General features: G+C 40.6%; 1 protein-coding gene across 10 annotated transcripts in view; it reads right to left on the bottom strand.

Annotated features, from left to right (window-relative positions):
- Positions 1 to 25,198, bottom strand: part of RALGAPA2 (Ral GTPase activating protein catalytic subunit alpha 2) — a 305,650-nt gene that overhangs the window by 91,772 nt on the left and 188,680 nt on the right. For all 10 annotated transcript variants that reach the window (XM_057312702.1, XM_057312701.1, XM_057312700.1 and 7 more), the window contains 5 exons: positions 24,329 to 25,100; positions 23,419 to 23,490; positions 18,897 to 19,020; positions 16,674 to 16,829; positions 10,758 to 10,916 (listed from right to left, as the gene is read on the bottom strand). In XM_057312702.1, coding sequence (XP_057168685.1) covers positions 10,758 to 10,916; positions 16,674 to 16,829; positions 18,897 to 19,020; positions 23,419 to 23,490; positions 24,329 to 25,100 — 1,283 coding nt within the window. The remainder of the gene's footprint in view (positions 1 to 10,757; positions 10,917 to 16,673; positions 16,830 to 18,896; positions 19,021 to 23,418; positions 23,491 to 24,328; positions 25,101 to 25,198) is intronic.

Here is a 25,198-nt window from a genome sequence, read left to right on the forward strand (position 1 = left end):
TTGAACTATTTTGGAATTAATCAAGAGGTTATATTAAAACAGAATAACAAATGAATCATAGAACAAGGGGTTAAAGAACCCAGGAATATTTGATTTTTGATGATGAGCACAATGGTTGTGGCTCCTTTTACTAAGCTCCCTCTGCTGGGCCAGGTTCGGAGCTCAGAGATCACAGGCAAATAAGTAATGCCCACAATTCCTTGAGGCTGACACTTAATCTATTTTACAGAGAAGAATGTGGTTAGACTGCCTGCCTTTCTAAGCTTATCAAGGTCAGAGTCTTCACTTGGAGCCATGGAAGCTCTCAGCTTCCCCAGCCTTCCTCTTTGCACCCCCTCCCCCTACTCTGGCCACAGCAGACATCTTTCCTCATTCTTATGAAGCTCATGCCTCTGTAAGGACTTTGCTCTTGCTGTCCTCTTTGCTTGATGCTCCTTGAGGGGTGCCTCTCCTGCTCCATTTGGGGGTCACCTCCTGGGGAGCTAAAGCATCACCCCTGGGGGAGCTTTCTCTGCCCACCTATAGTGTCCCTCTTCATCCCTGATCATTTTCCTTTCTCTGAAGTCAGCTTTGTCTGGTATTGATATAGCCAGTCCAGCTTTCTACTAATTCGTGTTAGTGTGGGATATCTTTCTCCATCCCTTTACTTTTAATCTGTGCCTTTATAATTTAAAGTAGGTTTCTTGTAGACAACATACAGTTGGGTTTGCTTTCTTTTTTAATCCACTGACAGTCTTTTTTCTTTTAATTGGTGTATTTGGACTGTTGACATGTAAAGTGAGGATTGATATAGTTAGATTACTATCCACCAGGTCTGTTAGTGTATTTCACTTGTTCCTCTTGTCATTTCCTATCCTTTTTCTGTCTTCTCTGATTTTTTTTTTTTTTTTTTTGAGAGAGAGAGTGTGTATGCCAGCAGGAGAGGCGGGGGGCGGGGGGAGAGGATGAGAGGGGAGAGAGAATCTTAAGTAGGCTCTGAACCCAGCAAACAGCCTGACGTGGGGCTCGATCTCACAACCCTGAGATCATGACTTGAGCTGAAACCAAAAGTCGGACACTTAACAGACCAGGCCACCCAGGCTCCCCATGCCTTCTCTGATTTTAATTGAACATTTTATATAATTCCAATTTTTCTCTTTTCTTAGCATATCCATGATAGCTTTTTATTTTTTTTTTCACTTTTTTTGCTGATTGTTCTTGAGTTTGACATAGACATTTGTAACTAATTCAAGTCCTCTTTCAAATAGCACTATTCTGCTCCACAGGTAGTACAAATACCTTATAACAGAGTATTGCCAATTCTTTCCTTCCATCCTCGTAACATTGCTGTCATTCATTACTTATCCAATCACTGAATACATGGTTGCTATTATTATTTAGAACAAACTATTATCTGCTAGATCAATTAGGAATTAGAAAAACAAAAGATTTCATTTACCTACATTTATTTCTTCTCTAAAGCTCTTCCTTTTAAAAGTAGATCTGTATTTCTGATCTATATCATTTTCCTTCTCTTTGATGAATTTATTTTAACATTTCTTGCAAGGCAGGTCGACTGCCCACAGATTTCCTAAGCTTTGTTTGTCTGTAAAATCCTTTTTTTTTTTTTTTAAGATTTTATTTATTTATTTGACAGAGAGAGAGACAGCCAGCGAGAGAGGGAACACAAGCAGGGGGAGTGGGAGAGGAAGAAGCAGGCTCATAGCGGAGGAGCCTGATGTGGGGCTCGATCCCAGAACGCCGGGATCATGCCCTGAGCCGAAGGCAGACGCTTAACCGCTGTGCCACCCAGGCGCCCTGTGTCTGTAAAATCCTTATTTTTTCTTTCCCTTTTGAAGGATACAGAATACTATGTTGGTGGGTTTCTTTCAACACTTCATTTTCATCCACTTGCTTCTCGCTTTTATGATTTCTGAAGAGGAGTCTACTGTATTACTTACCCATGCTCCTCTATAGTTATTTTTAAACTCTGGTTTCTTTCAAGATTTTCCCTTTATTTTTGATTTTTGGTATGTCTTAGTCTGTTTGGGCCGCTATAACAACATGTCATACACTGGGTAGCTTGTAACAACAGAAATTTATTTCTCACAGTTCTGGAGGCTGGAAAGTCCAAGACTAAGATGTCAGGAGACCTGGTGTCTGGTGAGGGCCTGCTTCCTGGTTCATAGATGGCTATCTCTATGTCCTCACATGGAGGAAGTGGTAAGGGAGTGCTCTGGGGTCTCTTTTGTAACTAATTCCATTCCTAAGGGCTTTACCCTGACGACCTAATCACCTCCCAAAGGCCCTATCTCCAAATACCATCACCTTGGGGGTTAGGTTTCAAACAATGAATTCCGGGGGTAGGGGCACAAACATTCAGTTTCTAAAACATAGTTTGAATATGATATATCTAGCTATAGATATCTTAGTATTTATCCTACTTGGTATTTTCTATGCTTCCTGGAGTTGTGGTTTAGTATCTGTCATTAATTTGAAAAATTCTCATGTATATTAAAAATATATTATATATTTAATTATAATTTCAAATAGTTCTTCTGTTCCTTTCTTTTCCTCTTGGTATTCCCATGAGGTGTATATTAGATCTTTTACCTTTGTCTCACAGGTCTTAAATGTTTTATTCAGGCCTTTTTTTTTTTTTTTTAAGATTTTATTTATTTGAGAGAGAGAAAGAGAGACAGAGAGAGAGAGAGACAGTGAGAGAAAGCATGAGCAGGGTGGGGGTGATAGTGGGGAGAGGGAGAAGCAGGTTCTCCGCTGACCAGGGATCCCTACGTGGGGCTTGATCCCAGGACCTTGGGATCATGACCTGAGCCTAAGGCAGACACTAACCAACTGAGCCACTCAGGTGCCCCTGTTCAGGTTTTTTCATCATTTTTTCCTTTTGCATTTCAGTTCCAAGGTTTCTACTGACTTATCTTCAAGCTCACAACTCCTTTCCTCAGTTGTCCAGTTGATTAATGAGCCCATCACAGGCATTTTCATTTCTGTTACAGTGTTTTTTATTTCTAGCATTTCCTTTTAATTCTTTCTTGGAGTCTGCATCTCTCTGCTACATTAAGTTATCTCTTCTTGCATGCTGTCCACCTTTTCTATTATAACTCTGAACATATTAATCATAATTATTTTAAACTCCTGCTCTGATAATTTCAAAATCTCTGCCAAATCTGAGTCTGATTCTGATGCTTGTTTTGTCTCTTCAAACTGGCTTTTTTTTTTTTTTGACTTTTAGTATGCCTTGTAGTTTTTTGTTAAAAGCTGAACATAATATACCATGTAAAAGGAACTGAAATAAATAGGTCTTTAGTGTGAGGCTTTATGTGTGTCTCTCTTGGAGTCAGGTTCTGCCTATTGTCTGCTGAAGCTGTCGAAGATCATGACAAAGGCTAAAATCTCCTTGGATGCCTGTGTTTTTGTCTCCCCTATTGTCTCTCCTAAATAAGGTCTTAGATGTGAGGTTCTTTCAGTTGTTACTATACAAAAGTCCTTTTGATGTTGTGATAAGGTGTGGGGGAGAAGTGTTCCACAGACTTATAATCAGGTCTCAGTCTTTCAATGAGCCTGGGTCTCTGGGCTATGACCTTCACAAGTGCTTCTCAGCTTTGTTTTGTTTTTCTGTTCCCCACTTCCTCCTTAGGTGAGATAGCAAAGCTAGAGGGAACTTGAGTTTGGTGCTTCCTTTCCCCCAGGTTGGCTAGGTTCTGGTAAAACCCCAGTAGGTAAGGGCTCTGGTAAAACACTCCTCTTCAGGACAGGCTTGGTTAAGAAGAACAGAATGCTCCAGGTGTATTTCAAAATGGCTTCCTTCCCCTCCCTCTGCTGAAGTACGAGGGTTTTTTCCCCCCTCCAATCCTCACTGTGAGAAAGTGGTAGGGCTCCTAGAGTGAAACACACAGAAGTGTGGGGGTCTCCCAAAGACCAGGCCCCTCTTGACTCTAACTTGCAAATTTGTGTACAGGTAGCCTCCAGCAATTGGTCAACTACAGTTGACATTTTCCTACCCTGTTATTGGTTCCCCAGGGATTTCTGTTCCCGGGCTTCTGCTATGGCAAGTTATGATTCTGTGTATCTGCCTGTCTCTCCAACTTGGGGGCAGTGATTTTCCTTGTGACTTTAATTCTCTGATGGGTCAAAGAAGAGCTGCTGATTTTCAGTTTGTTGAGCTTTCTTCATGTTGTTACGATGGGGGTGATGACTTCCAAGCTCCCTAGATGCTGGACTGGAAACTAGAATCCCCCCTACCTGAACTAAAGCTGCTTCCTTCTTGCCCATCCTGTCACTCTGTTTAATTTTCTTTATAACACCAAAGCTCCTATCTGAAAGTCTCTAGTTGAACCATTTACTTACTTATTTATTGGCTCTCTCCCTTACTAAAACTGGGATTCCAGGAGCATGAGACCACCAGCCCTTGACACTGTATCTGGCATGAAGCAGCCTCAACAGATACATTGCCTGAATGAGTGAGAAGAAGCCTCCAGCTCCTGAGGCTCTGACCACTGGACATTAACCAAATCGGCTGACCCCCTGCACATTTCTAGAACACGATCTGTTGTGACTGTCTGTCTTTTTGCTTCATGGAGGTGCCCAAAAGGCCAGGATGAAAGGGTGACAGTGTGGTCCTAGGGTCCTGAGCAGGCTTCTGGTGCTATCCCTCTTCTTCCATTTGGTGGGTTTGAGAAAAAGCTTCACAGTCAAAACACAGAGATGTAAAAACTGCAAAGACTGACTAAACCTATCTTGAGATCAGCACCTAGAGCACAGAGGAATAGTCACACTTGAGGAGACTCAGACAAGAGCAAATAAGGATGAAACTGTTAGTTTTACTAATTATGAAAAATAATGAGTGTCTTCCCCCTTATGACAGTACTCTTGGGGTGGGGGGAGAGTGGGCATCTTAATTCCAAAGAGGAAAATCAAGGAGCTATTCAGTCTAAAACCATTCAGAGTTGCCTACTCCAGGCAACAATGACAACCAACAAAAAGAAAATAAGAAAGAATAGCCCCTTCCTCCTATTTTTGGCAACACCACACTTAAGACAATCAAAACCCATTCCTTAAAACAATAAGTACACTTCTTCCTATGACTAACGCTAGAAGCAGCCCATAATCAGTGAGATGCAGCTGTGATGGAAGTATGCACGAAGAAAACCTGACAACAAAACCCCCAAACAACAAACAACAAACTAATAGATTTCAAGGAGTGTACAGAAAATACACCTTCAGGAGAAATTCTTGAATTCTGGGGGCACTGGGTGTTGTTTCTTCTCACAGAGGAGTTCTGTGTACTTCTGACACCCTGACAGAACAATCAGGAGAACACACCCGGTCTCTTGGCCAGGAGGCCCTTCCTACTGAGGCAGCTCAGAGGTAGAGGATGAGAACAGTCTTGGTTTCTGACACAAAGCGGGCTCTACCGTTTGCCACACAGCGTACATTTACACAGGCTGGGTCTGGCTGCCGAGGGAGGAAGGATAAGGCAAAGGATAGAAAGATGTATATATCAAAGGAAAACTGAAAAAAAGGAAAAACAATGTCAACTTTTGAGGTAAATCAATGGAGAAAGAATTCTCAATAGCCAAATTGTTGTAAAGGATAAAACAGGAGCTAGGAGTTAATAATAGGCTATAGATTTTTTCCATCTGTATTGGGGCTTATCTTATAAATAAATGTTCTTTATTATTTTTTGTCAACTGCTTGTGGGTGACTCAGAGAGTCTTTCAAAAACTGGACAAAAGAAATAATATAAATCCCTTGTATCCAGGGAATTCCTCTAATTAGGAGTGGCAATGAATTAGAAATTTGTTTTTGATATAACATCTGCAAGTGACAGCTGCCTTTCACAAAGTTCTCAATGTCATTCCTTTACTAAAAAAACTCCAGTAACAATAATAATAAATTCCTAAAACAATATATCATGATAATAGATTTAATAACATATTTCTGGGATGCCTGGCTGGCTTAGTCAGCAGAGCATGCGATGTTTGATCTTGGGGCTGTAAGTTCAAGCCCCATGTAGGATGTAGAGATTACTTAAAAAAATAAAATCTTAAAAAAAAAAGTCTTTTAGTAAATTCTGGTTATTCAGCATTCTCAATTACCTTTTAGAATAAATGATTCTTCACATATTCAGAAGTTTATAATTTACTTTCCCTGAGAACTTCCCAGAATATTTTAAAGGATATGCTTTAATCTCAAAAAGGTTATTTGGTTGAGGTTGAGATAAATATTTAAGAAAATTGCATAGATGAAATAAAAAGAAATTTCCATAACCATGTTGCAGTCAAACATACTCCATATATAATGAAGCCACATTAGTAAAAGATTTCCTTTCAAACAGAGATGCCAATACTGGTTACCCTTCACCTTACATGTGCAAATGCTTTTGTGATTTCTGGTGCATCAACCTTAACCAGCATTTCTGGGCACTGGCTCCAGGTGAAGGTCCTGGGCTAGCTGTCTTCCTGAAGAGCAATGTGAGCATGTGAGCATAGAGCGCACACACACACACGCATACGCTCTGAGTATGTAGCTGCTGAGCCTACAAGGGAGACAAATACCACCTTGACAGCAACCTGGTAAGTTGGGGCAGCTTAGGGAAAGGATGGGTGTATAGGAAGGGAAGGATCAAACAGGGCCCATTGTCTTAAAGGGGCACTTAGAATCCCTGCAAAGGACTGCAGAGAATACTTGGTCCCCAAACGGAATGCTACACCTGAGGAAATAAGAGTCCAAAGAAATTAAGAGACCTTCCCAAGACCCGCACCCACTTGTGGCAGCACAGAAACTGGAACTCTGGGGTCTCGTCCTCTATCCTGGCATTCTTTCCTGCCTGTACTTCTCAGAAATGGCTGAATCATCCATTTTTCTCCCCTGCCCATATCCACCAGGTCCAAGTAAGGAGAGTCTGCAGGACATTAACATGTCTTTCACTTATAAAACTGACATTCTGGTTGAGGTGATAAGGAGAACTCTTAGCTTCCCCAAAGGTTTCTCTTGTCCTAACTGCGCCCGGTCAAGGCTGCTCCAGCACGACTGCCCTCTGGCCAGATAGTCACTAGCCAGGTGCTAATGTGCCTAGAGATAAACATGACAGAACATTAAACCTACCTTCACAAATTCATAAAAGCAAATGTTTTGAACACCAAAATTGTTTTTAGTTGCTGAAAAAAGAAAAGCAACACGGGTTCTTACTGCACTATGGAAGCTTTATGAACCCCTTTTCTGCAGAACAAATTAGGCATTTAAATAAACTCTTTCAAGCACTCATGTTTGGCTCTATATGCAAGTCTTCCTCGACTACTGACTTAGTAATGAAAATAGAAATAACCCCCCCCCCCAGCAATCTGACAACAGCACATTTCTTTTCCATGACCAAAAACTACCATGTCAACATTTACAGAGATGAACTTACTTTGAAAGTGATTTCACAATGAAATCGTGTTGCTGAACACACTGATATTTATTTATTTATTTATTAAAAGTTCAATGAAAAGCTCAAGAAGTGAGCAGACCCTCTCAGACGCGAGGGTTTTCTGTGCTCATACAGCACACCCACACTTCTTCAACATACCATTTCGCAAATGCTGTGTATTATTAAAAGGAGGCAGATTCTGCCAGGCACATAATTTGTATATTTAAGGGAGGTGTATGGAATGAAAAAGCAAAATATGTTAAATTTCAAAGGACTTGGAAGCAATGCTGCCTGTGAGCTTGTATTACAAATAGCCCTACATTATTACATACGCTATTAATGAGGCTGAGTGAATGAAAGTACAATTTGAATATGCATGACTCTATCCAATGAGCAGGACTTTTGTGTACTGATGAGGTTTTTTTTTCCCCTCCTAAAAAAGGATTAAAATTATCCTTAGAGAAGTATGACTGCCCAGAGACCAGTAAAATAAATGTACTTAGACCAGAGTCATACTATATTCCAATGAAATATATAGGTGCTAAAAGAATGCCTTTGACTCTACCTACAATTTGTGAAACTTGTGCATAATCCTGTCCTCCTCCAAAGGAATATTCCTCAACTTCAAGCAGCTGCGTCAATACAATTTCTAAGCAAAAATAATCATTTTGGTGGAGATCCCTAAAAGTAGGCAAGGTTAAATAAATCTTTTGAGTACAAAGCCTTTACTTCCACACTGAGGAGCACTAGTTAAAAGACTGGGGAATGGGTAAATTATTGCACCAAATGGCTGAGAATTAATCTCTGCTGACTAGCTGTAATCTAACGAGGCGTCTGTGTCCCAGGGAGCCCGCAGCATGTCCCTGGCGGTATGTGCAGTGTGTCGAGTCTGCGTGGCACCCTTTGTCCTCGCTCACAGGCGGCCTTTCCCCTCATTGTCCATAATATCCTCATGCATCTGGGACGCGTGGAATGCATTCATACTAACAGACTTACCATTGTTTTCTCTCAGAAGCTTTGTTGAGCAAAGACTGCATCACGGTTACTGATAATTATATTGCTTAATTAATCAAGACAAAAAAAATTTGCAAATCATTGCCTGGTTGCCAAGCAGGGAGATAAAAAATGACAACAATACAAGCTGAAGCAATATAACAAAAGTAACAGCTATCTGATCAGAAATTCTTATATAATGAAGCTATTAATGCTAAATCGGTTAATGTTAACATTGCTCCAGGTGTCTCTACTTAGATGCAAACAAAAAGGCTAACATTATGGATATAAAAGGCCAAATGTTGCCATGGATTCTGTAACCTGATAGAGAGGACAGCCTTTTCATTTGATTAGGGAATGCAATTTAAATACCAGGGACTGAAGCCAAACAAACAGACTTTCCCTCCACAAGCCTCTTGCATTCACCCTGGGGTCAGTGGTTGGTGAACAAAAGGTCAGCCACACTTGCCCTGGAAATGTCTGGATTAATTTTATTACATTGTAATGGTTTGTACTTTAAATGTGGGGATAACACTAAATTTCCAGTTGGCCATTATTCTCTTCTTCCCTTTAGGCTTTTTGAATTGAAATATTAAGACAGCGATTTGCTCAATTCATCTTGTCAAAATTTATGACCAAATTTATAAAACTTACATATATTTTCTAAAGAAATTTTGAAAAGATATGTTAATACTTGTTTTCATGCGTTAAAACTGTAATGCCTTTTAAAAAATCATTTTTTAAGAAAGTTAAAAGTTTCACTTTTGACACTGTGAAGTGAATTGGAACACCTTTCATGTTCTTTATTTACTACAAAAAACAAAGGTGACATTTTTAGGATGGTAAGTGACATTTCGAGGGCCATGTTTTAAATGAACTAATAAAGCCAGTTATTCCATACTAAATAATAAAGAACCACATTTTGCAGATTGGGAAGCTACAGGACACTAAATCCGTTGGTTGTCTAACATCAACATTTTCAATTTAATTCTTAAACTAGTGTTCTTCCTGGACAAACACAAATGTTATTAGCACTCAGAGCCACTTTCTTATACAAGAGTGAAAACTTTCTACACACACAAAGACATGAATCAAAGATAACACAAATATTTAGTATGAACAACTTGTGGCATCTTTTTACTCCCTGAATAGAAAAGAGGGTTCCCTTTATGTCAGGGTTCTCACCAGCCAGAGCGGGGCTATTCTGAATTCAGGAGGTGACCCACACTGTGTCTAGTCTGAGAAATGATTCATTATTTATTCTATTTTCATGGTGGCGACTGTAACTGAAAAATTACTAGCAATGGTAATAACAACAGCAACTAACACTCAGATGGCTTTTATTCTGAGCCAGCCACCGTTTGAAGCACCTTTCACTTCTTAGCTCATTTAATCTACATGACTTTAACACTTTCGATTATGCTATAAATCCCAGGAAGTCTCACTTATTATTTTAAAGCTCAAAAATAGTATTTAGAATGGTAACTTTTAGCTCCTTCAAGAGAACAATTTGGAATGAAAATGAAGATTACACTTAATACCAACCTAGAGCACAAAGTCATTTTCTTGAGGAGTGACTTAACTATGCTAAACGTTTAATTAAAAACTTAAAAGCAAACCCTGCTATTAATAATTCCAACACAAAAACAAGTCACTATATAAAGCACCGCTAAAATACCACTAAAGGCATGGCAAGGATCGAAACCGCAGCCAATTTAGTACACGGCACACAACCATTGGATTGTTCCAGCCGTTTCCATGATCAATACCAATTGACGTGGCTGCATTGATTCTGTGGCAAGGTGCTTCAATTGTTAAAAATCATCGCGTGGGCGGGCTGTGCTGCAGAGGCCTGGCCTGCTTCACGGCCATGCTCGCAATCCTTCAGGATTGACCCCCATTAGCAGCAGTCAGAGGCTCCGTGAGCAGCGCCTGTTTGTCACACAAGGTCGAATTCTATACCCACAGCCATCCACAAAATACTAGATGTGACATGGGGTTCGTTCAACTCTTATTATTATTAATCAATGTGTCCCAAATTTAAAATTACCATTTTTTTTAATTAAAAACATTTTAAATTAAAAACACTTAAAATACCATTAATGTCTTCACACTATAATTTACAAAGAGTCTAGTCATAACAATACAGAATTCTGTGCTCCTGAGGAAAGGTACTCTGAAAATCCCAATTCATACTGAATTCCCATATAGCATGTGGAATTCAGATATATGTGAGACAACCACCAGTTGGAAAAAAGTCCCCTTTAACATATTTACCTCATTGTTTTTCAAAAACAATGAATCATATGGCAAATGCTATATGAGTCAGAGTGGTAATGCGGTGAAAACGTACCTCGGGTTTCTTTGTGATCGCGATAAAGAACATGTGATTCTTCACTGGGTAAATAATGATTGAAACGTCTCCGAAGGCAGTCGGGATAATGCCCCTGCGGTAGTCCCTGGAGTGTTCAGACCAGACGATGTGGACCTCGTCATTCCCCAAGTGACGGAGCTGCAATGGCCAATTGGTTCTTTATTAATCAGAGTGATAACAGCAGTTTATGAGGGGTCGTGGCTTACAAATTGAATTATAATACTCAGAGGCAAAAATATTTCACTATCAAAAAAGGTACGACACCACTGCCTTCTAAGAGGATTTAAAAAACACAAACACATGGAAACACTGCTTACTTTCTAAGAAATACACTAGCACTGAGATGATGCATATAAGCATGGCAGGTACATTACTGCTAGAAGGGGACGAGACCTTTTCAAGGATTGTTTTTAAATTGAATCTTACTCCTGTATTAAAGCCTTATGCTTTATATTGCTGAGCATGTCTCCAATTAACGACATGAGCCTTTTATTCCATATTACAATAGAGCTTCATAAGACTCTTAATTCAATGGTTATTAAGAAAAAATATGCGTATAAGAGACCAAAAGCTACTATAACACAATTTTTACCAAATGTATAAAAACTAGATTTGTGACAAAGCTTTAAGAAAAAGTACGTATAAAGTTACCTTTGTTTAAGAAACTAATAAGTATTACTTAAATTTAATAAGAACACTAGTAACTAGCATTCAGAGATTGCCTTACTATCCAGAAAGTATGTCCACACGTACTGTTTTGTTTAATCTTTCCACTAACTCTCTGAGGCAGATGACATCATCTTTGTGCTATCTGACAGGGAGGAGACGGGGCTCAGGAAAACAAAGGCACCACCTGACCAAGGTGTGCAAACAGCGAGGAGCAGAGAGGGCCTAGAAACCTGGGCTGGGTCCTCTAACTCAGTGCCATTTCTACTGCTCACGACTGTTGAAGTTGACACCAAAAGCCAGTTGTACTATCACAGCTCAAATAGTGTAACCCACTGTTTTTGCCATTTTATAGACAAAGATGCCATAAAGTCCAAAAACAAGTCAGAGACCCCCAGTGTCTCTGAGGAGGGCTTAGCATGTCTCCAAGGAAGGGACTCTTTGAGACTTCTTCCTAGGCCGAGCTCTTCAGCTGCAAGAACATCCTTGATGAAGGTCCTGTGTACCAACTGTATATCCTGGGCTGGAGAAAGCCCCACATGAAATCGTCTGATAAGCCTGAGAGTGTGACTAAAAGAAACTAGATTTTTAAAGATTAAAATGTTGGCCAAAATTGAAGTCCTACAACCATAAAGGCTGACTGGTGAAGGCCCTTTGAAACCTACTGAAAGTCTGAGGTCTGGTTCTCTCACGTGCTGCAGAAGAAGAATGCTATCTACCACCATGAAAAAGTATTTCTTGCTTCCTACTTATTAAATAGATGAACCCTAAAAATGACTAAATTCAGAGGCACTGTTAATAAAATAGTGATGCCGTGCCAAAGGTAATGTTGTAGTTCTGTATTAAAATACAAAAAAAAAAAAAAAAAGGATGCTCTGGCATACCACATATTTAAAACATGTTAGCACAAATAAAATTTTCTTTACAGACTATTTGACCACAAAAGAAAACTCTGAGGTGACCCCACCATGGCCTCCTTTCCATTTACAAGGTTACAAAGGAAGCTGGTTTGCTGCAATGCTTTCCTATTCTTCACTCTTCCATGCTTCTGGGAATGACTGTGTAAGTCAATTTTTTAAAAAGACTTACACCAGTACCATTGTACTACAGTGATACAGGTGCGATTGCAGGTAACCCCTATGGTGAAGGGCGCACGATTCAACAGTGTCTGAGCTTGGGCGCTGGGATAAATGCAACTGTAGGTGTTGAGCAAAAGTCACGATAATCCAGAACAATTTAACAGCATCTACAACTTTCTAAATGTAAAATTACCCAGTACGTCTTTCTTCTTCTTCTTCTCCTCTCACATAGAAAGGCTAAAAGGGTAGCAGGCAAAAGGTGTAGCCAAGCCATTACCACTCATAAATAGTTAAAAGAAAAAGAAAGACACCAAGTTCTCACATCAACACTGAACGTCTCTCTATATTCTTCTATTTCCACCTCTCTTTCTTTTCTCTTTCCTTTTTAATAAAACATGCCAGGCTCTCACAACACACTCCTGAAATTCAATCGTTTTGCAGTGAAAACATGGTAGTCGGCATTACCAGCAACACAATAAAGGCAGGTTTTCAAGGGAAATAGGAATTGTATCAAATTGAAACTTTGGTGGGGGGGACTTTAGCCCAGCAGAAGATTAACTGTGACAGTGGGGCTGCCCTCACCCTGTCAAGAGAGGCAAACTGCCAGGTAGTTTTGTTGTGCCCCTTGACATAATGCCAGCACAAAAGTCGCAATGGGAAGAGCACACCTACCAAGCACCCTTCAAATGTGGGTGTTTACCTAATGTCAGCACCCTAAAACCTGTGATGGCTCCTTTCAATCCAGAAGAAAAGTTGCTCAAGGCATTGGCTCCAAGGTAATACAGTGATTACTGAAATTTTGCAGTTACTCTCTCTTTTCTCAATTAGGTTCCTCAATTATATAATCCACGTAAGTCTCTTCTAATTCTGTTTGGACTGTGTTCTCAGAACCATAGCAAGGGAGAATAGTATCACACTGACAGACCCGTCCTCCCAGTGTGGCATTTCTGTAATTAAGGAAAAGCTATTTCTGTGTGGTAATGATACAGTATTCATCATCTCAAAGCTGCTTTCAACGTCATGTGCTCCAGATCTCTGGACAAGTCACAGTTTAAATGGCTAACTCACAAAACTAAGAGCTAAAGCCACAGGACCCACTGACTGGTAGATCTGGAGCAAAGAGCAAAAACGTGCCCTCTTCCGCCTCAGACAAGAACACAAGCCAGTGAAACAAGTAAAACTCACCTGGCCAAAATGTCCACTGTGTCAGAATAGGAAGGAATACTCTGGAAGCTTCAAAATGTTGCTCAATTTAGAGGGGATTTTATTACAGAGATGTCATTTTGGGAGTTCTAGAGAATTCTGAATAGAAGCCCCCCATCTGAAATCTACCGGTGAGTTTGTTGCATGCACACAAGTCAAGCCAGTATGACTCATGTATAATCTGGGAGAGACCGATGAATCTCGTTCTGGGATGGAGCTGTCATTCATGCCAGCTACTGCTTCAATTGCACAACAGGCCCCAGAATGTGCGGATGCTTAACAGGCTTGGAACAAATGCTCGCTTCTTCAGTCTTAAGAAATCAACCCCATGTCCTGCCACTTCTCGTCCTGACAGAGTTTCAAAGTCCCTCTGCCTGGGCCATTCTGCCTGCTGCTGCCAGGCGGCACGCACTGGTGACACTGGTCATGGTACACACCTAATAGGCTGACCTCCTTTCCCGACTAATTGCATTACATCGCCAGCTGGCTCCAGAAGGAGTCGTCTGTTTGATTGAAGAATTCCTGCTCCTCAGTAGGCCCGGCTGCTACTTTTACTAAGTAACAGTCAGGCCTGACATCCCCATTGTTCAGCTGACAGTGTGCCCATCCTAAAATCTAAGTTTTATTTGTAAATTAACCAAGAAACTTCCTGCCAGAACAGTGCTGCCTGGAGACTGATAATGTGGGCCTTTCATCCCTTTTCACTCGTACTGTATCACTGCCAATTTGTTTTTTATGCGGCTGGCCAGCCTGAGGCTATAAAAGCCTTGTAAGACATAAGTGCAATTATAGTCCTGGAGTCAAATGAATTGGACAAATCCAATAGCACAGCTCTGTCCCCACTCTGCAAACCCCTACAGCAGTTAGATTAGCTGTGAAAAATCTAATCTAGCTAGAGCTAACAAATTTCTGCAGTGAAGGATCAAGAGTTCAGTATGGGGTTGCAACCGGATTGTGGAATTGAAAAAGTGCCCCCATGACAGGGGCAGAAGAGAGCATGAATCACTTTAGAATTCTGCAGCTCATTTTTAAGCTGTTAGGGACAATTTAGTTAGAATAAGACAAGGAACTGTGGGCTGCTGTTACTGTGACTGATTTTTAGTCTGGCTGTGAGACATCCTGATAAAGAGAGTTTGTCACTAATGATGCTAAATCTCAGAGCTGCAAAAGGTATCAGCTGAATTTTGATTATTACAGTAGGGAATCTTTCAACCAGGCCAAGCCTTGCAACATTATTTATAGCAAGGCGTTTTATCAAGAAAACATGATGCCTTTTCGCAAAAGAAAAGAAAAAAAGAAGAGAAAAAGAAAGAGAGAAAAAAAATAAAAGAATCCTACCTAGGAAATAATTTTTTAAAATATTTTAAATAAACCTATTAACAAAATAGTTCTTAGTCATAAAAAAAGTCATAGAATATGGCAACACATTTGCAGATTAGCAGCAATTTACAAGGCACTGCAAATAAAAAGGATGTGGAAGCCTTGCCTAAGGTCTTGGTAATCTGAAACAGGGCAGAGTACCCCCTTCAATAAGAATGTTGCCACCAGGGTGGCCGTCAAAACTAAGACGTGGAGGCAGCTCCTCCATGGGCGAAGGAGGCAGCACATGGCCATCATGCTCTGCACATCGCAGACACTTAGTCACTGTGAAAGTTGTCTGTGATTGTGCTGCGACCCAAGTTCTAAGGTCTTATGCCATGAACACCATTGCCATGATATAGGTGATCTAGACGTCTGGGGCTGCAGTGATGATAAAGCAAAACTGCAGAGAAAAGAGATGAGGTGGTAACAGTGGGGCCCACTGACCAATATCAGTCACCTTCTAAAGGGTTAGGAGAAAAAAAGATTCAATTAGACCAGTGGGCAATGACGAGGGCTGACGTTAGAGATCTTACACCAGGCACCATGCTAAGCAGGTTCATGGGCATTATCCATTTACTTCACAACAACCCTGGGACATAGGCTGTTTTCAATCTTGTTTAGTAGATGGGGAAACTGAGGCATGGGCTAGAAACAGTTGAGCCCAAGTCTGCCTGTCTCCAGACCCTGGCTATAACCACCACACTAGATCCTCCAATGGCAACCTTAGCTCCTGAATGAACTATTTGCCCACCCACTCAGGAGCTGTCTGCAGTTTTCTTGCATTCTTGTAGGAAGACAGTGGGTGTGAGGTAGGGATTCCAGACTCACTCTGCCACCCACGAGCAGGCTGGCTGCAGTTGTTCCTTTCTTCTGGAAACTCAAGGAAGTGGGTCAGAGTTCTAGGCTTCCTTCCCAGACTAAGATTCCTCTAAGCACTAAGGTATTCCTCACCTCTAACAGAGGGTCGCCTAAGGTGAACATCTTGCAGGTTAGAAAGTTCAGGGCCATGTTCCTCTGGCGAGTTCCTCAGAAGTGGAGGAAGTTTCCTCTGAATTCTAGAGAAAACTGCTTCCATGGCCCAAGTTGGAAGAGAAACAAGGTCAGTGCCAAAGGTGGGATCCCTAGGCAGGAGCACACCTGCACTTGTCTTTTTCACAGATACTACCCAATCACCCCCAGCAAGCCCGGGAGATGCCTGCTTTCTCAGCAATCTGTCACTACAGGGTCTTTGCATCTTATGACCTTTGCCAACCTGAGAGGTCAACAATGTTATTTTCTGTCAGTTAACAGTCAGATGAGGGACAATCCAAAATTAACATTTAAGACCCTTCCTTTTCCTAAATCTTAATCTTAGAATTTAAGACTCAAATGATTGATTGCTTTTCATTTATTTCTTTGTCTAGTTTGTGCCAAGCTAGATATTTCAGATTAACTACAACTGTAGCTTGAGAAGAAACACAATGAAATTGCATCCAGAGGAAATCAGTCTTGGTGCATGTTATGCCAAGGCCTTTGATTTGGACTACGAGACCTACAAACCTACAAACCATGGTGACTAAGAATGGTCCTCAAAGAGCCTTCTTACCTTTTTGGTGAGTGAATCATCTGAGTCTGATGGCATCCGAGTCGAAACGTGGAAAATCACTTCCACAGTCGAGGTAGCATAGTAAGGGGCGGTCTGCCCCGTGCTGCCGTTGCGCTGAAGTCCGCCCATGAACCCACAGTGGGTTGACAGATCCACCTGATGCAGGTAACAAAAAGGAAAGAGTAAGGGTCAAGCTTAAACTGTCCTCATTCACCAAGCAGGAACGTCCTTTTTTTTTTTTTTTTTTAAGAAATCTAATTATTTTCATTTTTATAGCTTTCTGATAACAAACAAATATAATATTAAATTAGACAAAATTAAAACATTAAAGAAACATTCACAATGAAAGTGCTCCAAAATCCTCTCAGCCTAAGAAAGGCACCATCACAAATTTGGTGCATATTCCTCTAGCTTTTTTCCATCCTATACATATGAACATACGTATTCATGTGTGTATGAGTGTGTATTTATATGTATTTATGTACACACACACACAACACAAACACACACACACAGAGATTTTCCCTGTTGATGGATTTATGGGATTTTCTGCTTTCTCAAATAGTGTTGGTGTGATCAAACCACCAGGAGCATTCAAAGGAATGTTTTGGTAGGATGTTGTATCAAAGGGTACAGATGTTTTAAAATTTAACAGCCACTGCTAAACAATCTTTCAAAGGGGTTGTTCTGATTTACACCACTACTACAGGTCTGGGAGCTATCATTCTTTTTCAAGTTATGGTGTGAATGCTCACTTCTTAGTCAATGCCCAAGACCTCCCCCCTCTTTTTTTAAATTTAACTTTTCATGAACCAGTATTCTTTCAGTAAAGCACCTGTTGTAACACAATCGGGAAAAAAAAAAAAAGCAATAGAAGAATCTCTTCTGTGCCAAATACAATCAATATATACACTAATGTTCTTAGTTTTCTTAAAATTCCAGTTAAGAATGTGTGGTTTAAAAAGTATATTAGTCTCTCATCTATGGAACATAAGAACTAGGAAGATCGGTAGGAGAAGAAAGGGATAAAGAAAGGGGGGGTAATCAGAAGGGGTAATGAAGCATGAGAGACTACGGACTCTGAGAAACAAACTGGGGGCCTCAGAGGGGAGGTGGGTGGGGGAATGGGATAGGCTGGTGATGGGTAGTAAGGAGGGCACGTATTACATGGTGCACTGGGTGTTATACGCAACTAATGAATCATCGAACTTTACATCAAAAACCAGGGATGTGCTGTATGGTGACTAACATAATAAAAAGATATTATTATTTAAAAAAAGTATATTAGTTAAAATGATTAAGTATATTCTACAGTAAATAAGAAGTCACTTTATTAGTAAGGAGGACAATTTATTAGAGTACAGTAACTCTTTTAGACTAAAATCTACTTGACATTTTATAAAGTACATGGTCTTGACCTTGATGTAGGCTTCTCCTATTCCCATCTCCGTATTAGTTTTCTTGCTAACATTTAACTCTGAGTCAAGTCTTATTTATGCACCCGGAGAGTTTCCTACAGCACAGATAACCAAGAAACCAAAACAAAAGTAAGTAAAAGTAAAAAAACTATTTCAGATATACTGATTTCCATTATAACTACTCTGAGTTCTTTTAGATTCCGGAAATACATTTTCCTTTAGATTTATGTTCCTAGACACAGACGGGTGTGTGTGCAGGCATGTGTGTGTATAAATGCATATGTCAGTCAGAGTATCATTTAGCAGAGAAAAAGCAAATTCTTTCACTATCAGTCATCCTGGGATCTCCCTTAGGGAAATAGGTTGGCTGCCAAACCATTATGGCTACTCTATTCTATTTTCATGCCAATTTTTGACTTCATTCAGCTCTTTCTTCATATTTTTCACCCACCAAGTCACTGATTTCTTCTCCAATCTCCATACCGTAGTGGAAGCCAATGCTTCTCTAACCATGTTTATCTTCTCTTCCCACAAACTATCTATGGGTGGGTGAGCCAATCTGACTACTCAGTTTGGATAAAAAGCAGATGAAATAACATTAAAGGAAAAGTTAAGGGAAACAAAAGTTCATGTATGAAGTACTGAAAAGCAACTAACAGAAGATGTCAAATTCAATACATTCATCAACTCCCAGAATGCTAACCCGTACTAGATTTGAATGTAAAATCATTATAATTGATCTCCAGTTTATATACATCCTTAAACAGTGCTGGTCAATAAACAGCTCCTAAATGAAATGAATTACCTCCCATCCAAGTCCGGCAACAAAGTCTTCATATGCTTGGCTTCCTCTTTCATTGGAGAGGATTGAACACTTGTCTTCTTGACCTTCAGCAATGTAAAACACTGCAATTTTGTGTGTTTCACGGCTATAAATTTTTAAATTTAAAGTAGTTAGAATTCTCATATATAAAATTTTATTTCACTACAGTCACCAGCATGACTCCTAATACAGAGCTCACATTTCTGGAGAATTTACTAGAGGTCAGTTGTTCTGAGGAGGTTCGACACACGGTCTCATTCATTCTTCGCAAATGCTCTTAAGAGACAAGTGATTATCATTACTTCCCTTGAGAGGTGGTTGAAAGGAGGCACAGAAAATTAAACAAAAAGCACACACAGCAAGCGGGGAGACCAGGAATTGAAGCAGGGCAGTATGGTTCTTGAGATCACGCTCACAACATGTGATATATTTAACAGCATGTTAGAACACACTGTGTGACAAACTCTCTCCGTTTTTTTGGTGCAAAAAAGTATATATATGAGAGCATTTCACATAGATATCAGTTGAGACTAGGTCTATGTGACTGCCTATATTTTACTTAACACACTTTGAGAGAAGGATATTGGGTAGCTCCCTGACTAGAACTGTAAAATGTGCTAACACCTTCTGAGAAACAGAAGCTTCTTCCAAGCAGAACACACTTAGGTACTTTCCCTGGGAGGGGATGTACACACCCTGTGCTCCGACTAATCTGAGGGAACCAGGCAGGGTGAACTGATGTCCAGAGGAACCTCTTAGGCCATATAAACCCTTCACCCACTTCCTCCAACTACGGATTTTGGGTGCTTTGCTGTTAAAACAAGTAAACATGATCTGTACTTTGAGGACAGGAGTCCTCCCTTTTTGCCTTTTGTACATCTACCCTGGTCCCTGGCATATAGTAGCTGCTCAGTTAAATCTCTGTTGACCAGAGACCCAATGCTATATATAAATATATTAATAACCAATTTCTACAAATTATACTCTAAAGTGTCGAAATAACTAGACTTTTACCTGGCAATTTGGTGATAGTTAAGAGATGAAGACACTGTGCTAATTCAGAGCGTTCATTAAGAACCCCTCATTCCGTGGCCCCATCATCTAAGAGTTTTATTCTGGTCTCTATTTTCTAAAGTTTTGGATTATTGCCTGCCGAGCAGTTCTACCTTCCCTATTATTTTTGCATTGTATTCTGAAAAATCTCATAGGAAAAATTGTCAAGTGCTCAAACAACACAGAAATGTTTCTGTTATCTTAATCGTTCAACATTTTAGCAATATAATCTGATTAGACATCTATACTGGTGGAATTTGGGCTCCATATTTTAACATATTCGCAAGAATTTCCTTCTCCAGGGCTTACGTTTCTACTTAATAAGCAGAATGAAATGAAACTCAACTAAAAAGTCACAAAAAATGAATCAAGGAGGAGAGTACTCTCCTTCTATTTATCTAGGTAGCTTATTCATTCCACCCATAGTTTATGTAAAAGAAATGTACTTAAGAGATAAATTAGAAAATATAGAAAGGAAAGAGAAGAATACAAAATTCACTTATGTTCTTTGCTTCTATGTTGAAATCACAACTGCTACTTTCACATACAAAAGTGAGAAGCTACTATACCCTGTTTTGCAACTGATAATTTTCACTTAAATTATTTGTGAACACTTTTTTATTGTGTAAAATCTGTGTAACATAAAAAGTCACCATATAAACCATTTTTGGGTGGGAACACTTTTATACCATGTAATTCTATGACAAAGTTATTAATGGTTTTGTAATATTTCAGTATACGAATACACCTTATCCCAAATCCTTGTCATTGGACCTTTAAGTTGCTTCCAGTTTTAAAGACCCTGTAACATTATCTTCGATACATCCTTCAAATACATTCATAGAAAAAGAATCTCAGTCACTGCCCACTTTTAAGGCTTTTGAGAGTGCTGTCCTGCTGCCCCTGGAGAAGATGGACATCCTGAATGCCCTGCCTGGCGTGGTATAAGCACACAGTTGGGGGCACCTCTCTTGATGGAAACCATTGCTGTGAGAGGAGGGAAGTTTTGTGGTGATGGGTCCCAGGGGACTGGTGCTCTAGAGCAGAGACCTTGTGCTCTCAGACTGTCAGAAAGCTTGTCCTCATGCAGTATGGGGATCCAAAACTGCCACACCATTTATTCCCTGAGTGACAGGCAGGACAAACCCGTATTCTAGAATCTGACTAGCTTATTCTCAGAGCTATAATAATTTGGGGGCTCAGATGATGACAGAGATCATGACCTCTGGCCTGAAACACTGTCTCTTTCAACAAGGAGAAAAAGTATAGTCACTCAATTCCTTTCTGCAGCTCTCTGTATATTCAAGAGTCCTCAGCATGTGATTGTTCTCTGTTCTATTCACTTTCATACATATGTCAAGACCATCTCAGGTTTATCTGAAACATTTTTGTTGACTCTCCTCAAAGTCCAAGCTTTTTATCTTGTAGCTGCTCGCAGGTCCTTGAGTCCTCATTAGCTCAACATGGGAACACAAGAGCTAAGCCCCAGTGACTGCCTGACTGATGTAGGTGTGAGGAAAGGTGACCTTTAGCTGTAAACATTCATCAAATTTCACATCCTCCAAAATGTTAGCACCACAGAGAGCCTGCTAGGATCAGACGCTGTGTCTGGTCTTATTAGAGCCAGGCTTTTGAAATGATAATTAGCAACAGCACTTCATATCCATAAGCTGCACCACCAATGCATGAAGGAGCAGGTAATTCAGGAACGCACGCACATAAAATCAACAATTTCCTCTTCCTCATTAGAATGCATTTTCCTTTCTTATTAGGAATAGACTAGAATAGCTCAGTTTCCTTGTGCTGTCACATTAAAAAGCCAAACAAAGAAAAAAACATGATTTTAACTTTCACCTTACCATGTAGTGACAAGAGGTATTAACATTTAAAAGAGGAACCCACTGTAATTTGCATGTCCGTTCATCATACTTTTTACATCTTTGCTTTCTTCATAGTATATGGATGATAGCTGCAAGACAGTCTCTACTTTTCCTAAGAACATGCTAAGCAGGAACTATGAATTGACAGCAGGGAGATAAATTGGTTTCAGAAATAAATAGAGCCACCCTAACTAAAAGTTGAGGGACAGGTATGCTCTTACCTGCTAACTGACCAATACATGGGACTGTCTAGATATCCCACACCTAGAGCCTTCAATGTTTCCATTTTTTTTTTCAAAAAGAACCTCAGAAACACCCTGTACAATAAAGTAAGTTGATACCTTTTTTAGATATTAAGAAGATACTAAATCCAGGAGTTGGGGTTTTAAGTGAAGGTTAATCAAGGGACAGAGGATTTGCTGATCAGCTCTCAAAAGCCGTATTTTACTGCAACAGCACCCCAGGGAGCTCATTCAATTGTACCTCATGCAACTAAAGTGCATTAACACTCAACAAATTGGCCACAATTACAAGATACCAATGTATTCTCTTAATACTAGGAAACATGGAATGATTCAGCATATGCTTGAAAAGCTGAGTTTGGAGCCTAAGCGACTGCTTGTTAAATACTGGAGGACAAGAGGGAAAGAGAAGTGAACCCCCGAGTCCTTCACAAGAAACCCCTCACAGAGTTTCCACAGAGAATTAGGTCTCTATTCCTCTAGAGAAAAAGGAGCATAACAACAATTGGGAAACTGAATATGATGAAGGACAATGTGAGGAATAATGGCTTCAGGTTTTTCATCTGTAATGAGATACCTAATGATATTCCTATGGGGAATAAAAGAGGAACAAAAAGCTATTTTTTAGAAAATGAGTTTTTTAAAAACTAAGACTAAACAAGCAGTTTACTCAAGACTTTTAAGCACCTGTTCTGCACCAAGCACTACACTCACTGTTGCCTGAGATGTTTTTGGAAGCATACATTTCCCCGAATAAAAAACTGGTCTTGAGTTCATCTGTAGAATCGTTTCTAAGATTGTACAAAAAAGGGGTGGATCTGAGATCTGACCAGCTTTGAGAAGAAGGCTCACTACTAGGGAGTTACTAATTGAAACACACTCGTTTTAAGCTCGCCCACATTAAAGAGACTACAGCCAGTGCATTGGCAGACAGCATGGGTTATGAAGTCAGACTCACTTGGTCCGAACAACATGGTTACGTGTGAGCTCAGGTGGGCTGTTTGAGCTAGGTAAGCCTCTGTCCTCATTGGAGAACGAGGTGACTACAGAGATTAAATGAGAATGAATGTCCACTGGCTGCCACATGAAAAGGTCCTCAACCAAAGACACAGATTAGATGGGAGCAATGACCTCTTCTTAGCGTAGCAAACATGTAAGCTTATTCCTCAAGTGGAAAAACACCAAAGGCATGGCATGTGCAGATGTCACCAGATTCTAGTTACAGAGTGGCCTTTGGGTGTCTTTGTAGGTGTATTCTCCTGCAGCTCTGTCACCCAAGCACACACAATGATAGACAGGAAGGAAGTGGTCTGATATACTTTCACATACCACTGACGGGAGTCCAGATTTTTTAGCTCTCTCAATAGTTTCGAATTTTTCTTCAACAGATGGAAATTCTTTCTATAAAAAAAAGAGATGGAGGAAAAGCTGTATAATCCCAGACCAATTCTGCCTTTTCCAAGCAGTCAATTAACATTCATCCTATTCATCCATCCACAAAACCATCCATAACCCTCCTCACTCATGAAAGATTTGTGGTCTGAGCCCACAGAATGAACTCCATTCTCCTTAAGATGTTTGAAGGCATCAAAATTCCACAACATCCCATCACTATCCATGGACACTGGATGGCTCTGAGATGAATGAGTGTGTCACTGATGTGTGTGCACCTGTGGCTCTTTTCACTATCAGGTCTGCTGTGAATCCCTTTTCCTTACCTCTGTCCTTAGAAACTCCACTCCACTCCACTGTTAGGGTCCAGCTCAAACCCACCCCTTCCACAGAGTCTTCCTCACTGTCCCACACTTTGTATTGGATTAACTGTTCCTCTTGGACTCTTGTGTCATGCTATCTTTCATCAGAGTTGTGCCAAGTCTACCTCCTTCACCAGACCTAAGGTGAGATGGTGGCTTATTCATCTCTGTAGTCCATCTGCATCTTTTGTGACAACAGAAGCAATAATGGACAGTAATTAAAGTAATTAAAACACAGATACACATGCACAAAGAAAATGTCTGATACCCTTTAAAATATACAAGATGTCTGAAATTCAATCTGTGCATCAGTACAGCATAATTAGTTCCACCTGTAGCTTTAATTTAGCAGCAGAAAATAAGCTGTAAATGCAGAAAGAAAAATCTCCATTTCTATTCTCTGCTTCCCAAACACCAAATTGAGAACAAGAACAAGCACACAAAAATAATGATAAAATAGGGGAAGGTATAGAGAGGATTGTTACCTTCTGTCCCAAGAATTCATCCCCAAGTCATCTAGCAACAACCTGCAGAAATAAAAGGGTCCTCGTGGCTCTACTGGTGAGGGCTGCTCCTGGCTGGCGACTTTCATGGCCGAGTCAGAGTTACACCTCTGGATGTAGTCGTCTTCTTGGGCATTCTGGCGCAAAATGACCTCGATGATTTCCTTCTCCTGGTCACGGTTCATTCCCCGTGGGGGTGGGGAGGGCTCATTTAGATTTAGCTGTGATGGTAAAAGGCATTCAGGACTTGTGTGGCCAATGTTTTCAAGTAATTTGTCAAGGACATCATCTCCCTCCTCAGTCTGAGAAAAATCTTTCTGAGCTCCCAAACCTTGAGGTTGCCAGCCCGAAATCAGAAATGCAGGATTTCTGCCACTGGGTGCTAAGCAGCCTTCCAAAGGTCCATACAAAACCTTCCCATCCCAAGAATACTTCCCTGAGATATCCCTCACAATTACTCTGACGTCTGACAGGGTGCTCCCCTGAGAGCTGCCTGCTGGCCCTTCCGAGGGTGTCTGAAGGTAGGAGATGAGGGTGCTGTCATTCAGCACAAAGAGCTGCAGGTTTGGGCTCCGGAACACCTCAGAGGAAAGCTCGGGGGACTCGGCGTGTGCGTTGTCATGATTCTCGCTGACCAGGCTGTGCAGCACGGCAGGGCCCCCACGCAGCGGGAAGTGTCCCAGGTGGTTCACCAGGTGGGCCATCACCATGCGGGCTGTCAGAGGGATCAGCTCCAAACTCCTCCTCTTCCGCTCTGTGAGCCAGGGTAAGGCAACATGGCAGACAGTGGGGAAGGAAGGTTAAAATCTGTACTCGGAATGCTGGATTTGTTTTAGTCTGGGCATTTTTTTC

This window comes from Ursus arctos, unplaced genomic scaffold, assembly GCF_023065955.2.
Source record: "Ursus arctos isolate Adak ecotype North America unplaced genomic scaffold, UrsArc2.0 scaffold_16, whole genome shotgun sequence".
In the NCBI taxonomy this organism is placed as follows: domain Eukaryota; kingdom Metazoa; phylum Chordata; class Mammalia; order Carnivora; family Ursidae; genus Ursus; species Ursus arctos.